The 15,745-nt window shown below is 47.7% G+C and overlaps 1 protein-coding gene across 1 annotated transcript; it reads left to right on the plus strand.

Moving 5' to 3' along the window:
* The first annotated feature begins 2,571 nt into the window (after positions 1 to 2,571).
* On the plus strand, positions 2,572 to 11,823 carry LOC147097693 (cyclin-dependent kinase 4 inhibitor D-like). Its single transcript, XM_085971711.1, has 2 exons — positions 2,572 to 2,887; positions 8,594 to 11,823. Exons 1-2 carry the CDS (start codon positions 2,750 to 2,752, stop codon positions 8,966 to 8,968), a joined length of 513 nt encoding a protein of 170 aa, XP_085827837.1. The 5' UTR covers positions 2,572 to 2,749; the 3' UTR covers positions 8,969 to 11,823.
* Positions 11,824 to 15,745: the final 3,922 nt, after the last annotated feature.

Consider the following 15,745-nt stretch of genomic DNA (forward strand, 5'->3'; position numbering starts at 1 on the left):
CGACCCAATCTCTCCTCATACGTCATTCCTGCCATCACAGGTATCGGTCTGGTGAATCTTCGCTGCACTCCCTCCATGGCAAGAACATCCTTCCTCAGATAAGGCGACCAAAACTGCACACAATACTCAAGGTGTGGTCTCACCAAGGCCCTGTACAGGCCTAACTTATCTTAGTAATAACTGTTAATGAATGCATATAATGAAATATAATGAAATTGTTTTCAAGGTATTAAGGGGAACTGATAGGGTAGATAGAGAGAAACTATTTCCGCTGGTTGGGGAGTCTAGGACTAGGGGGCAGAGTCTAAAAATTAGAGCCAGACCTTTCAGGAGTGAAACTAGGAAACACTTCTACACACAAAGGGTGGTCGAAGTTTGGAACTCTCTTCCGCAAATGGCAATTGATGCTGGATCAATTGTTAATTTTAAATCAGAGATTGATAGCTTTTTGTTAACCAAAGGAATTAAGGGATATGGGCCATAGGTGGGTATATGGAGTTAGGTCGCAGATCAGCCATGAACCAAAGGCGACATGAGAAAAAACTTCTTTACTCAGCGAGTGGTTAGGATCTGGAATGCACTGCCTGAAAGGGTGGTGGAGGCAGGTTCAATCGTGGCTTTCAAAAGAGAATAAGTACCTGAAGGAAATTTTTTTTGCAAGGCTACGGGGAAAAGGCAGGGGAGCAGGACTGGCTGAAGTGCTCTTGCAGAGAGCCAGCATGGGCTCGACAGGCCGGATGGCCTCCTTTTGTGCTGTAACCATTCTATGATTCTATCTCATTGAATGGCGGAACAGGCTCGAGGGGCTGAATAGCCTCCTCCTGTTCTTATGTTCCTAGTCAGCCAGTGGCTCAGTTGGTAGCACCCTTGCCTCTTGAGTCATTTAAATGGTTGTGGGTTCAAGTCCCACTCCAGAATTTTGAGTACAAAAATCTAGGCTGACACATGCAGTGGAAGTGCTGCGCTGTGGACGGTGCCGTCTTTCAGGATGAGACCTTAAACCGAGGTCCTGTCTGCCCTCTCGGGTGGACTTAAAAGATCCCACGGCACTATTTCGAAGACGAGCAGGGGAGTTATCCCCGGTATAACAGCAGAAAACGTTGGAAAAACTCAGCAGGCCAGGCAGCATCCGTGGAGAGAGAAACAAGAGTTAACGTTTACGGATGTTGCCTGGCCTGCTGAGTTTTTCCAGCGTTTTCTGTTGTTATTTCGGATTTCCAGCATCCGCAGTATTTTGTTATCGAGTTCTCCCTGGTGTCCTGGCCAATATTTATCCCTCAATCAACATCACAAGAAAAAAACAGATTATCTGGTCATTATCACACTGCTGTTTATGGGAGCTTGCAGTGCACAAATTGGCTGCTGCATTGCAACAGTGACTACACTTCAAAAAAAAGTACTTCATTGGCTGTACAACGCTTTGGGACGTCCTGAGGGGAGGGGGAAGGCGCTATAGAAATGCAAGTCTTTCTCTTCCTGTATAACAACAGAAAATGCTGGAAAAACTCAGCAGGCCAGACAACATCCGTGGAGAGAAAATAGAGTCAACGTTTCGGGTCAAACCCTTTGTCAAGACTGGAAAGGCATAGGAAATGAAATAGATTAAAAGGCCGGGCTGGGAGAGAATAAAAGAGAAGTGAAGAGACGTTAAGAGGTATTCAAAACGAGACGAGATGGTGATCGGACTAGTGGAGACAAAAGACGGCTCTAGATTAGGTGTGAAATGCGCTGGCAGAATGGGAGACAGCTGCCATGTGGGAGAGAGAAAAAAGGGGGAAGGGCACAAAACAAAGGTGTGGATAAAAAATAAGTAAAAATGTAATGGGGGCCGAGGTTATGATCTGAAATTGTTGAACTCGATATTGAGTCCGGAAGGCTGTAAAGTGCCTAATCGGAAGATGAGGTGCTGTTCCTCGAGCTTACGCTGAGCTTCCGTGGAACAATGCAAGTGGCTGAGGACAGTGAGGTCTGAGTGGGAATGGGGCGGTGAATTAAAGTGACAGGCGACCGGAAGCTCGGGGTCACCCTTACGGACTGAACGGAGGTGTTCCGCAAAAGCGGTCGCCCAATCTGCGTTTGGTCTCCCCAATGTAGTCTTTTTCAGTCTTGGCAAAGGGTTTTGACCCGAAACGTTGACTCTATTTTCTTTCCACAGACGTTGCCCTGGCTTGCTGAGTATCTGGTCATTATCACACGGCTGTTTATGGGAGCTTGCTGTGCGCAAATTGGCTGCTGCGTTGCAACAGTGACTACACGTCAAAGAAAAAGTACTTCATTGGCTGTACAACGCTTTGGGACGTCCTGAGGGGGAAGGCGCTATCTAAACGCAAGTCTTTCGCTTCCTGTCTTCCTATTGCTATGCGCTGTGGCGCTGTCAGGGGCGAAAGTAACAAAAACAAATGACGTCACAATCGACTGACGTCAGACGCGAGTGTTGCTTTTTTTCCTCCAGTCGCCCGGCCTCCTGATTGGCCGGCCGGCCGGCCGGGTCTCGGAACGCCGTGTTGCCATTTGAGGGCGGCGGCGCGGCCGCTGATTGGCCGGGGCGCGCATGTCAATCACCTGCATGTATCGAGCCGCAGTTTGCGAAAAAGGAGGAGCCGCGGGGTTGGGACTGACACAGAGAGAGAAAATATTACAGCAAGCGAAAAAAAACAAGCCACAGGACTGCGCTCCTTTTTTTTTTTTGCATTTGGTCCACTCTTGTGTGTAAAAAAAAACAGAGTGTGGGGAAAGATAAAACATAAATATGGTCAAAAACGTATTAGATGCCGACAAGCTGACCAAGGCTTCCGTGCGGGGAGATTGGCAAGAGGTGAAGCGACTGCTAAGCCAAGAGAAGGTGAATGTTAATGCGGTGAATAAATACGGACAAACCGCACTGCAGGTTAGTGTCTCTTGATAAAATGAGCAGTCCTGTATCTTCGCCCTGAGTTTCAGTCACGCTAGTTTATTTAAATTATTAATGAAGGCTTTTCCTTCCCCCCCTCTCCTTTCAAAATTAAATCTACAATTGGTTTCCCCCCCCCCCCCTTTCCTTTTACAAAAATGTAATTCTGGTTTTCTTAATTTGCTGTAAATTTGTGCATTGATAAGCTCCCTCTTGAGAGTTGCATTTCTACTGCACGCACCAGATTAATCATTCGCACTGCGTTTTTATTGCAAGAGTTGTGGCATGGGGACCTGTAAATGTCTTCTGGGTGACCTGTAAATGTGTCTGGGTTGTGATCACTCCTGTCACGGAGATGTCACTGTGTAAACCTGCGGTGGAAAGTTAACCCGTTCTCCTCCCTAAAGGTGCAAAAGTTTAGGCGTAATTTTTCTTGTAACCCACTGGGGTCGTAACAATTTGTGAATGAAGCTGCTTCCTGGCTCGGTGATGTTGAGAATCCGATATTAAAACCCACTTCTACCTTCCTTTAACACTTTTCCAAACAACCTTTTGCCTCTATTTGCGAGGGTGGAGATCGGAAGGGTAGAGACACACATTCGACTGTTAAAATGTATTTTTTTTATTAAAAAAGAAAGTAAATAGACAATCATTGTGGAATATTATTAGTTTCACATTACATTATTACGAAAGGGCGGAGCCTGCAGTGGGGGACTGTGTGTAGGGCGGATACCATTAACTAAAGAAAAATGAAGACTTGCATTTCCATAGCGCCTTTCACGACCACCTGACGTCTCCAAGCGCTTTGTGGCCATAGAAACATAGAAGATAGGAGCAGGAATAGGCCATTCGGCCCCTCGAGCCTGCTCCACCATTGAATGAGATCATGGCTGATCATCTAAACTCAGTACCCTGTCCCTGCCTTCTCCCCATATCCCTTGATCCCTTTAGCCTTAAGAAATATATCCAACTCCTTCTTGAATATATTTAATGAATTGGCCTCAACTGCCTTCTGTGGTAGAGAATTCCACAGGTTCACCACTCTCTGGGTGAAGAAATTCCTCCTTATCTCTGTTCTAAATGGCTTACCCCTTATCCTTAGACTGTGACCCCTGGTTCTGGACTCCCCCCCCCCCCCCCCCCCCCCCCCCCCCCCCCAATCGGGAACATCCTTCCTGCATCTAGTCTGTCTAGTCCTGTTAGAATTTTATAAGTTTCAATGAGATACTTTTGAAGTGTAGTCACTGATGTAATGTAGGAAATGCAGCAGCCAATTTGCGCACAGCAAGCTCCCACAAGCAGCAATGTGATGATGACCAGATCATCTGTTGTTTATTGATGTTGATTGAGGGATAAACATTGGCCAGGGCACCAGCGAATAACTCTCCTGCTCCTCTTCGAAATAGTGCCATGGGATCTTTTACCTGAGAGAGCAGTCTGGGGCCGCGGTTTAACGCCTCGTCCGGAAGACGGCATCTCCGACAGTGCAGCACCGCACTGGAGTGTCAGCCCAGATTTTTGTGCTCCGGCCTCTGGAGTGGATGGATGGACATCCACGCCCAAGCCTCTGCCAGTCCTCCTTTTGACCATGTATCTGGCCTCACACTGCGCCTCCGCGTGGCTGAGATTGGTATAGTGTGTGGAAGATGCTCCACCCTTGACTGTTTCAAGGCGCTTGTCTCTGAACGCCCATCGCTGCTGTGTAAAGGAGCGGTTTTTAACTTCTGAAGGGTTTTTGTTTACTCTGACTCCCAAGTGTCTGAATTCCTGTGGTAGACCTCATTCTGGACCACTGCCCCAGATGCCTGTTATGGAGCCAATTCATAACGGTTGCAGGCAAAGGTAGTAATTGGGATGTCTACATCTTCTTGCAGCTGTGGGAGAGACAGACAGAGAGATACATGATTAGAATGTTTACATTATTCTACAGCTGTGGTACAGAGAGGGAGACAGACAGATTGACGGGCGCGCATACACATACATGCCCAGGATCCGATCACAAAAAATCAAATTCAACGTGTACAGACGTCCCTTAGAAAGTCACAAACCAGTGTTGCCCCAACCCAACGCTGTCAGGCTCAAGTTATTCTCTATTTAGCCAGAAGGATAAATATATACCCTGCCCATTTTTTTTGCCCCCCACTTTTTCTTAGGCAGTCCCTCGGAACCGAGGATGACTTGCTTCCACACTAAAAATGAGTTCTGAAGTGGCTGATGAGTCCAATGCGGGACCTACAGTCTCTGTCACGGGTGGGGCAGACGGTGGTTGAAGGGGCAGGTGGGTGGGGTGCTTGGGTTGACATGCGCTCCTTCCACTGTTTGCGCTTGGCTTCCGCTTGCTCCCGGCGAAGAGACTCAAGGTGTTCGGCGCCTTCCCAGATGCTTCTCCTCCACTTTGTGCGGTCTTGGGCCAGGGATTCCAAGGTGTCGGTGGGGATGTTACACTTTTTCAAGGAGGCTTTGAGGGTGTCCTTGAAGCGTTTCCTCTGCCCACCTGGGGCTCTCTTGCCGTGCAGGAGCTCCGAGTAGAGCGCTTGTTTTGTGACTCTCGTATCAGGCATGCGGACGATGCGGCCCGTCCATCGGAGCTGATCGAGCGTGGTCAAAGCTTCAATGCTGGGGATGTTGGCCTGCGTAAGTACACTGACGTTGGTGCGCCTATCCTGCCAATGGATTTGCAGGATCTTGCAGAGGCAGCATTGGTGGTACCTCTCCAGTGCTTTGAGGTGCCTGCTGTACATGGTCCATGTCTCTGAAGCGTACAGCACTGACTTCAATAGGAAGCAAAGGGATCTGGGGGTCCTGGTGCATGAAACACAGGAGGTTAGTATGCAGGTACAGCAGGTGATCAGGAAGGCCAATGGAATCTTGGCTTTTATTGCAAGGGGGATGGAGTATAAAAGCAGGGAAGTTTTGCTTCAGTTATACAGGGTACTGGTGAGGCCACACCTGGAATACTGCGTACAGTTTTGGTTTCCATATTTAAGAAAAGATATACTTGCTCTCGAGGCAGTTCAGAGAAGGTTCACTCGGGTGATTCCAGAGATGAGGGGGTTGACGTATGAGGAAAGGTTGAGTAGGTTGGGCCTCTACTCATTGGAATTCAGAAGAATGAGAGGCGATCTTATCGAAACATATAAGATTGTGAGGGGGCTTGATCGGGTGGATGCGGTGAGGATGTTTCCACTGATGGGTGAGACTAGAACTAAGGGGCGTAATCTTAGAATAAGGGGCTGCCCTTTGAAAACTGAGAGGAGGAGAAACTTCTTCACTCAGAGGGTAGTAAATCTATGGAATTTGCTACCCCAGAGAGCTGTGGAAGCTGCAACATTAAATAAATTTAAAACGGAGATAGACAGTTTCCTAGCTGATAAGGGAATTAGGGGTTACGGGGAGCGGATGGGGAAGTGGACGTGAGTCTAGGTTCGGATCAGCCATGATCCTATTGAATGGCGGAGCAGGCCCGAGGGGCCGTATGGCCTACTCCTGCTCCTACTTCTTATGTTCTTATGTAAGCATAATCAGGCGCGCATGTATACCTGGCAGCCGATCTGTTGCTGCCAGTTTTCCACCCGATCTAAAGTGGTAATTACTCTTTCGGGAACCCACCAGTGAGCTGAACCTTGGGTTCAATCTCTAAAGTGATACGATATCAAAAAAAATCCCCTGCTGCCCCACGCCAAAGCTCCGAGGACCATCCCTCCAGTGCTACCAAAGCCCAGGATTAACCCCCTTTACCCCCGACATGTGCAGTCAAACCCCATTCCCCCTCCCCAGTGCTGATAAGTACCGAATATCTACATATAATCGGTGCTTACCATCTTGCTGTGATACAGATCAGCCATGATCTGATGAAGAACATAAGAAATAAGAGTAGGCCATTCAGCCCCTCGAGCCTGCTCCGCCATTCAATAAGATCATGGCTGATCTTCTACCTCATCTCCACTTTCCCGCCCTATCCCCATATCGCTTGATTCCCTTAATATCCAAAAATCTAACGATCTCTGTCTTGAATATACTCAATGACTGAGCCTGCACAGCCCTCTGGGGTAGAGAATTCCAAAGATTCACCACCCTCTGAGTGAGGAATTTTCTCCTCATCTCAGTCCTAAATGGTCGACCCCTTATTCTGAGACTCTCACCCCCCTAATGGAGTGGGCCTTTGGCATAGCAGTAGCATCCCCGCCGCTGGGCCAGAAGGTGTAGGGTTTCGAACCCCGCTCCAGACAATCCCGGCAAGTGGAGTCGGAGCTCCGGCTCTAAATTCTGGGTTGACATCCAGCGGGATACTTGCGTCTGTGGGTGTGGGTGGCCCCCCCCCCCCCCTCGTATGGGTTGTGGGAGCCCGTAAAACCCTCCCGCCATAGGACTAACCACCCTAATGGCTGGTATGAAGATGGTTACGGTCACTGAAGGAGCATTAACGTGGCCAGAAATCCTTCCACCACTTCGTACAGTTCCCCAAAGGGAACAATGTGAAGACACGTACGACGACGACGACCCCCCTAATTGAATGGCGGAACATGCTCGAGGGGCTGAATGGCCTGCTCCTGTTCCTGTGTGTGTTCTTAACTTACTCAAATGGTAAGGTATAACAATTAAACACATAGGTCAAGGAATATAAATAAAGGCCACTCATTTATAGTCTTCACAGAAAATTGGAGAGCGTTGTGGGATTCAATCCCTAAGACACCAGCAACAAAGCCCAGAATACCATTTAATAATAAGTAGAATTTGATTTATTTAGTCCCTGCACATAAGTGACCCAAATGTCATGCCCGACATTGGCAAAAACAGCTCTGACTCACTCAGAGCATCTTTTAAATTCATTCACGGGATGTGGGTGTCGCTGACAAGGCCGGCATTTATTGCCCGCCCCTAATTGCCCCTTGAGAAGGTGGTGGTGAGCTGCCTTATACATCTGGCTTGCTGGGCCATTTCAGAGGGCAGTTAAGAGTCAAGTATATTGCTGTGGGTCTGGAGTCACATATAGGCCAGACCGGGTAAGGATATTGGTGAACCACATGGGTTTTTAACGACACGGTCACCATTACTGATACTAGCTTTATTTAATTAACTGAATTTAAATTCCCCAGCTGCCGTGGTGGGATGTGAACTCATGTCTCTGGATCATTAGTCCAGGGCCTCTGGCCACTGTGCTACCATACCCCTATTGTCACAGGAGATCTACTAGTTTAGAGTAAAAATAAAATCATTCAACTGTGTTTTTGCACTATTGCCCCCACTTGCTTCGGCCTTTAAAAAAAAAAAAAAAAAAATTCCTTGCTGGAATGTGGGCGTCGCTGGCAAGGCCGACATTTATTGCCCTTGAGAAGGTGGTGGTGAGCCGCCTTCTTGAACCGCTGCAGTCCGTGTGGTGCAGGTGCTCCGACAGTGCTGTTAGGGAGGGAGTTCCAGGATTTTGGCCCAGCGACGATGAAGGATCGGCCGATATATTTCCAAGTCAGGACGGTGTGCGGCTTGGAGGTGGTGGTGTTCCCATGCGCCTGCTGCCCTTGTCCTTCTAGGTGGGTTTGGGAGGTGCTGCCGAAGGAGCCTTGGCGAGTTGCTGCAGTGCATCCTGTAGATGGTGCGCACTGTTGATGGTCAGGTTGATTCCATTGGCAAATCTCGTCCACCAAGACCAGCTCCTTGGTTTAAATACAGCGTCCTAAGCCCTCGCTGTTGTCCTTCTCTTTCCAGGTGATGATGCTGGGCAGCACCATGGTGGCGGAGGAACTGCTGAAGAACGGGGCGGAGCCCAATGTCCAGGACAAATGGGGCTTCACCCCGGCACACAACGTGGCCCGGAGTGGCTTCTTGGACACCATGATGGTCCTGACGAAATACGAGGCGGACGTGAACATCGAGGACGCCACGGGATGCCTGCCCATCCACTTTGCTGCCCAAGAGGGCTACTTGGACCTTGTCCAGTACCTGGCTCCAAGGTCGAGCATCCTGCAGAAGACCTCCAGTGGGCAAACCCCACTGGACCTGGCGAGGGCCTCCAATCGAACTGAGGTCATGGCCTGGTTAGAGCAGCAGGTGCAAGCTATGGAGACTCAAACCCCACACTGATTCGGGGCCTATTAAGAGATACTGACATTGCTTATACTTTACCTCTCTCAATCCATTGTCTTAGCTATGTTGTGAATCCTTTCTTTCCTTCAGTTCCATATTGGACTCCTACTTTGCACTGCTAATTGTGGACCGATTATATATGCTCCATTTTTGTGTCGCCCGCCCCCCCCTTAAGTCTTGACCCAGTGTGGCGACTCCTCCCGAAACTTTTGGTGCCAAAATAACTTAAAAACTCTGCCATTCATTGACTGTGTGTGCCACCCTATTGTTGCAGCCTTTTTTTAAAAGGAGCCACATCGAGCGGCGGCATCGAACCCTCCAGTGCCGCTTGAGCCCAGGTTGTTTTTTGCACACATCACCTTTTATTAAGAGCCCCGAGCACTGCACAGCGTCCTCCAGCAGGCGAGCTCCAACGCACGCGACGCCGGCGCGGTTCCCGTGAGCCCACTGTATACGAGGAAGTCCAGCGGACCGCCCCTGTGTGGTTTTTTTTTATGGGGGGAGGGGCGGAAGAGAGCTGCGGTCTACAGGCCGAACACTCGGGAGAGTCGTCGGAGCGTGGGTTTGTGGAGGTCTGCACTGATCGAGGGGAATCTCCGAGGTGGAACGTTCAGCCCATGTGAGGGCATCAAGCAGGAACACCTCATGGAAAATAGTGTCTCTAAAAGAGGAAAATCCCGTGGATTAGGGAGTTGAAGACTTGCGTCTTATTCTGTTTAATGTAATGTGTGTTTACAATGATTTAAAGTACTGTTAAAAAAAAAAAAAGAACAAAGCAAAATGAGTTGTACTGTACAAATTTATTAGGTTTAAAATAGCTTTGTGTTGTGTTTTTTCCTCCTACTATCTTACAAGGAAACAGACAGCAAGTTAATGTAGCAGTGAATTTGAGTCCTGGGTGCTTTAATAATTCTGTATATATACTTAAAGGAGTGCGTGTTCAAGCTTATTTTTATTTGAAAATGATTTCTATAAATGTCTTTTTTTCAAGATGGGTGCACTTTGTTTTTTAAAAAATAGAAAACGTGAAGTACTTAAAGTTCTCATTCTGATCGATTGGAACATCATTGTTCATGTGTATGACCACTCTTTTTGTTTTCATGGGCTAAATGGACAAAATTGCGGAATGTGATCCACAGAACACGGGTAAAGATTCTCGAATCCCGGGTAATAAAAATGGATTTCAACATATTAATTCGGCATAGAGCAGCGACCCTGTTTGTGTGGAACTGTACAGATACTGATTAGAATGTCCTAACCAACTATGGTCGTGTCTATTTGCAACACCAGACTTCTGATTGGTCCCCTTGGAGGACAAGACCAGATTTCTGATTGGTCCCCTTGGAGGGCAAGACACACCCAACAGTTTGTCCCTCATTTGCTGTGCAAATAATCACTCCCACCAGCTATACGCCGCTGTAATGACATTGTCGTGGTAAAATGCTCTAGCGAGTGAAGGGCAGCCCTGGGAATGTGAGGGTCCTTTTTGTTTCTTGCTGTAGCTTTAGGGATCTGGAGCTTATGGTAGAATTGACTGTCTCGCAGTGGTGATACCTAAGTAAGGTGTGTGCGAGATATAAAGCAAATTTAATATAGATATATATTTTTTTAAGTTATTTATCCATTCAGCTCCGACACATCAGTGGACTAGTTCCTTCTTGTGGAGTAGGTGTGTTGCCTTTAAGTGGATTTTGGTTCTGAGGGCACGGAGGTCCCGGAGCTGTACCGACCAGGACAACACACCGGTTCCAATCCCAGCCCATGCTGAGTTACCGTAGGGAGGCCACATTGCCCCTTGGTTAGGGAGGGGGGGGGAAATTGAACAGGGTTCCCTCTCCCGTTAATAGTCCCTCAGGAATTGGAGCGAAAACCCCAAATGATAATTTAAAAACAGGAACATTAAAAATAAATGTATATTTTGCTTGCTTCCTGTCTCATCAAAGCTTTAATTTAAATTCTGCATTTTTCCTTTTCTAGCGGTGATAGAACGCAGAATAATGGTGGACTGCTAGATCTCTGGTTACTGTGGCCCAGGACCTCTGACTCTTTGCAGTTTCTCGTCCATCTCTCTTTTTTTCACCTTCCCCCCCCCCCGTTCTGCCTCTGCCCCTTCCAAGCTCACCTCGTCCATGAGAACCACCTCCTGCTCCCTCAGTTTCCTCCACTCGGCCGCTACTCCGGCCTTCTGTGTATTGCCCCTGCTCCCTCCCTTCGCCCCACCGTTGGCGGGGCAGCCCTCAGTCGCTCCCACCCAGCCCTTTGCAACTCCCGCTCTGTCCCCGCACCTCACTCTCCGCCTTTTCTCTAAACCCATTTCTTCAAGCTAGCCTAATCGGTTACCCGGTCCTAATCTCTTCCTGCCTCGGCGCTCATTTTCATTTACACCCTTCTGGTGAAGCGCCTTGGGATGATATTTTTTTTTTTACATTAAAAGCGCCATGTAAATGCTTGTTGTTGTTGTTGTTGTGCTAGAGTTTGTCATTTTCAAATAAGGCTGTTTGTTTGGGGTTTGCATAGAGTGCAAAGATCATCACTTTTAAGAAGGCCCATTACATTAAGAATGGTCATCTGGGACATGGCAATTGTGGTAACCCATCCCAGTTAGACTCCGTGCCTTCAGGGAAAGTGGGGAAAAACAGGGAATAAAACTGAGTTTTTTGGGGGGAATGTTTGAAAATTTTATAGATTGCTTGATTGTAATTTGGTTGATGTTACACATAATTTATGATGTTGAGTTTGTTGTTCAGTGGATATTATACTTTATAAAAAAAAACTGCAAATAAATTATATAACTTTTTTTGAAAATTTTAAGATGGGCGCCTGTGTGTGATTTTTTTTTCGCTGCCTCTACACGTGCTACACAGACGAGAAGGTCCCAGGTTCCCTGCGTGCTTTGTGCGGAGTCGGAAGCGGCAGTTTGAGCGCTACAATTGGTTTACATCCGAACAATGATGGGCAGATAAAGACCCTCTGATCCATTCACCCTGGCCCGCCCAATTGTGATACCTTGCGCATCGCAATATATACACTCCCCAAATAACAACAGAAAATGCTGGAAAAAGTCAGCAGGCCAGGCAACATCCGGGGAGAGAGAAACAGTCAACGTTTCGGGTCGAAACCCTTCTTCAGAAGGCCGGAGGAGCGAGCGGGCGGGGGGAGGAAACTGAGGGAGCAGGAGGTGGGTGTCACTGCAAAGAGACAGAATTCCTGGGCCACAGTAACCTGAGATCTAGAAGTCCACCATTATTCTGCACTCTAACACTGCTAGAAAAGGAAAATGCAGAATTAAAATTAAAGCTTTGATGAGACAGGAAGCAAGCAAAATATACATTTATTTTTAATGTTCTGACGAAGGGTCTTCGACCTGAAACATTGACTCTGTTTCTCTCTCCACGGATGCTGCCCTGGCCTGCTGAGTTTTTCCAGCGTTTTCTGTTATTTTGGATTTCCAGCATCCGCAGTATTTTGCTATCATATACACTCCCCACCCTACCCGAAACCATGGGAGAGGTGAAAAACCAGATTGAAAAAACCCCCGGGCCAATTAGGGGTGGGTGGGGGGGTGAAAACTGGGAAATTCTTCTCTAGGCAGTCACACTGGCCCTGCAGTACCCACCTTCTGTAAGAGGTGATCTCCGCCCCAGCCAGAAACGGGTCCAGCTCTCGCTTGAAGGAATTCAGCGAATCAGCGTCCGCCGCACGGGACGGCAGCCTGCTCCCGAGGTCCACTGTTCTCTGTTTCACCGCCCTGCGGTGAGGGGAACAGAAAGAAATATCAGCTTCTGGCTACTGTTCAGTAACTCCTGCTAAACAAGTGTAACTCTCACCTGCGTGGACCCCATCAGGCGAGAACGGATCAGGGATTGTACTTGGCGGTGATGCCCTCTGTGGTTGAACAGCCTGCTGACACCCACCGTCTCGGCTTGCACATGAAGAGGTGGCCTCTTGGGCCTAGTGGAACCCTACCCAGGAGAGAGGGGGGGAGAACATTGGTGGGGGGAAATGAAAGAATTGTCACAAATCTTTGACTATTATCCATTACAAATATTATTGTCGGGATCTGGAACACTCGACCTGAAAAGCTGATTCCATAAATAATTTTAAAAGGGAGATGGACGGGTACTTGAGGATGAGGAACTGACAGGGTTACAGACGGGGATGTGGGACTAAACACGACTGATCTTTCAGAGAGCCGGCACAGGCATGATGGGCCGAATGGCCTCCTTCTGTGCTGTAAGTTTCTACGATTCTATGAACTTAAAGAGAAGAACTTTAAATTTGTAATTAAAAAAGATTTGTACTCCTCCCAGTAAAAAAAAACTTAACAGTAATACCACCGCACAATAGATAGCCACAGTGTGGTCCGATGCGGGGACAAACAGTTGCACAAATGCACACGAGTCCCTGATCTCAACTGGGCCTTGAAGGGCTGAGCAGGAACTGGGCACAGGCCCCACAAGGCAAGCTTTCGGCAAGTCACCTTGGACACCCACTTCTGCACTTTCTACCAACTTGTTACAGAACCAGGATCCCGACGGGTAACGGCTATAATAAGAGTAAGCATAGATCAATAGTGCTCCCATCATTTTCCCAATTATTCCTTCCTAGCATTACTTGAGTTTTAGCAGCAGATGACAATTATAAGATGCACCTTGCTCTTCCACTCTGGGCTTGTGATTGGGAGGAACACTTTGTGTGTGTGTGAGAGAGAGAGAGAGAGTGAGAAGTGCTTATTTTTGATATCAACAATCCCTCCCACTGCAAAAATTTAAATAATCTAGCACAAAGGAAGATAGTTGGAGGTCAATCCTCAGCCCCAGGACATCGCTGCAGGAGTTCCTCAGGGCAGTGCCCTAGGCCCAACCATCTTCAGCTGCTTCATCAATGACTTTCCCTCCAACATAAGGTCAGAAATGGGGATGTTCGCTAATGACTGCACAGTGTTCAGCGCCAATCGCAACTCCTCAGGTAATGAAGCAGTCCATGCCTGCATGCAACAAGACCTGCAGGACATTCAGGCCTGGGCTGATAAGTGGCAGGTAACATTCGCGCCACACAAGTGCCAGGCAACGACTCTCTCTAACAAGCGTGCGTCTAACCACCGCCCTTGACATTCAACGGCATCATCATCGCCGAATCCCCCACCATCAACATCCTGGGGGTCACCATTGACCAGAAACTTAACTGGACCAGCCACATAAATACTGTGGCAACAAGAGCAGGTCAGAGACTAGGTATTCTGTGGTGAGTGTCTCACCTCCTGGCTCCCCAAAGCCTTTCCACCATTTACAAGGCACAAGTCAGGAGTGTGATGCAATACTCTCCACTTGCCTGGATGAGTGCAGCTCCAACAACACTCAAGAAGCTCGACACCATCCAGGACAAAGCAGCCCGCTTGATTGGCACTCCATCCACCACCTTAAACATTCACTCCCTCCACCATCGGCGTACCGTGGCTGCAGTGTGTACCATCTACAAGATGCACTGCAGCAACTCGCCAAGGCTTCTTCGGCAGCACCTCCCAAACCGCGACCTCTTCCACCTAGAAGGACAAGGGCAGCAGGCACAGGGGAACACCACCACCTTCTCGAGGGCAATAAATGCTGGCCTTGCCAGTGACGCCCACATCCCATGAATGAATTAAAAAAAAATCTTCTTGCAGTAACCTCCGAAGCAAAAGTTCTTGCACCATTTATATGCATAGCAATAATCGCTGCACCATTTATTTACAGAGGAACAGTCACTGCACCATTTAGTTATTTTGCTATGATCACTGCAGCACAAATTAGGCAACCCATTGTGTGAAGTTAATAGAATATTAATTCAAGGTCAGTCAGGTCAGGAGGACAGATTTACATCCATGGAAACTACATTTTAAAAATATTTTAGAAAAGAAAAATCTCAAAGGGTGTGGTAAACATTTCCAACAGTCTATCGAGTAAATTAACAGGCAATTTTAACAGAGAGTTTAAAACCCAATTGGATGCTAGGCTGGGTGAGTTGGATTATAGGGGCAAGCTTGATGGGGTTTTCTCAAACCTGACTTTCTCTTGTGTTTCTTTCAACATTTTGATTGAAGAAAAGCCTTTTTGGAAAAGTGGACACATGGATGCAACTTGTCCCAAATCCCATTGACGTAAGAAAACTACTAGGCACTTGGTCTAAGCGTTAAACAAAGCTTTAATCAACTGTTTTACAACATGGAGGTCTAGTTGTGCCCTTCACTAGTTCCTGTTCAGAATGTCCTGCGCAAGCTGGGCCCGTGCCCGAGTTTTTATACTCTCCCTGGACAGTGCCAACCGCAGGCCGCTCAGTATTATTTCATAAGTCTTTCTTTCATGAATGACAGATTCATGTCACCCATCTGTCACATTGGTAAAATCTGATTCTGTCCTTTGTATGTGACGGCCCGCTGCTGATAACCCTGCAGAAAGTGTGTGTTATGTGTAGGCGCTGGGCAAGAGCAGGATCGAGCTTGGATACAATTCCCTCAATGCGAGTACAGCCTGCCGACACTCACCATCTCAACAACGTGTATTTAAAAGAAAGAAAGACTTGCATTTCTATAGCGCCTTTCACGACCACCGGACGTCCCAACATGCTTTACAGCCAATGAAGTACTTTTGAAGTGGAGTCACTGTTGTAATGTAGGAAACGCGGCAGCCAATTTGCACACAGCAAGCTCCCACAAACAGCAATGTGATAATGACCCAGATAATCTGTTTTTGTTATGTTGGTTGAGGGATAAACATTGGCCAGGACACCTTTAATATA

The sequence above is a fragment of the Somniosus microcephalus genome, chromosome 31 (assembly GCF_052327205.1).
Source record: "Somniosus microcephalus isolate GS21.2 chromosome 31, FLI_Smic_1.0, whole genome shotgun sequence".
Taxonomy (NCBI): Eukaryota; Metazoa; Chordata; class Chondrichthyes; order Squaliformes; family Somniosidae; genus Somniosus; species Somniosus microcephalus.

Bases quoted from the DNA above. Each gene is read 5' to 3' on its own strand.
- LOC147097693 (XM_085971711.1), top strand. From the start codon at position 2,750: ATGGTCAAAAACGTATTAGATGCCGACAAGCTGACCAAGGCTTCCGTG. The intron at 2,888-8,593 runs GTTAGTGTCTCT...TTCTCTTTCCAG, and splicing joins ACGGACAAACCGCACTGCAG to GTGATGATGCTGGGCAGCAC.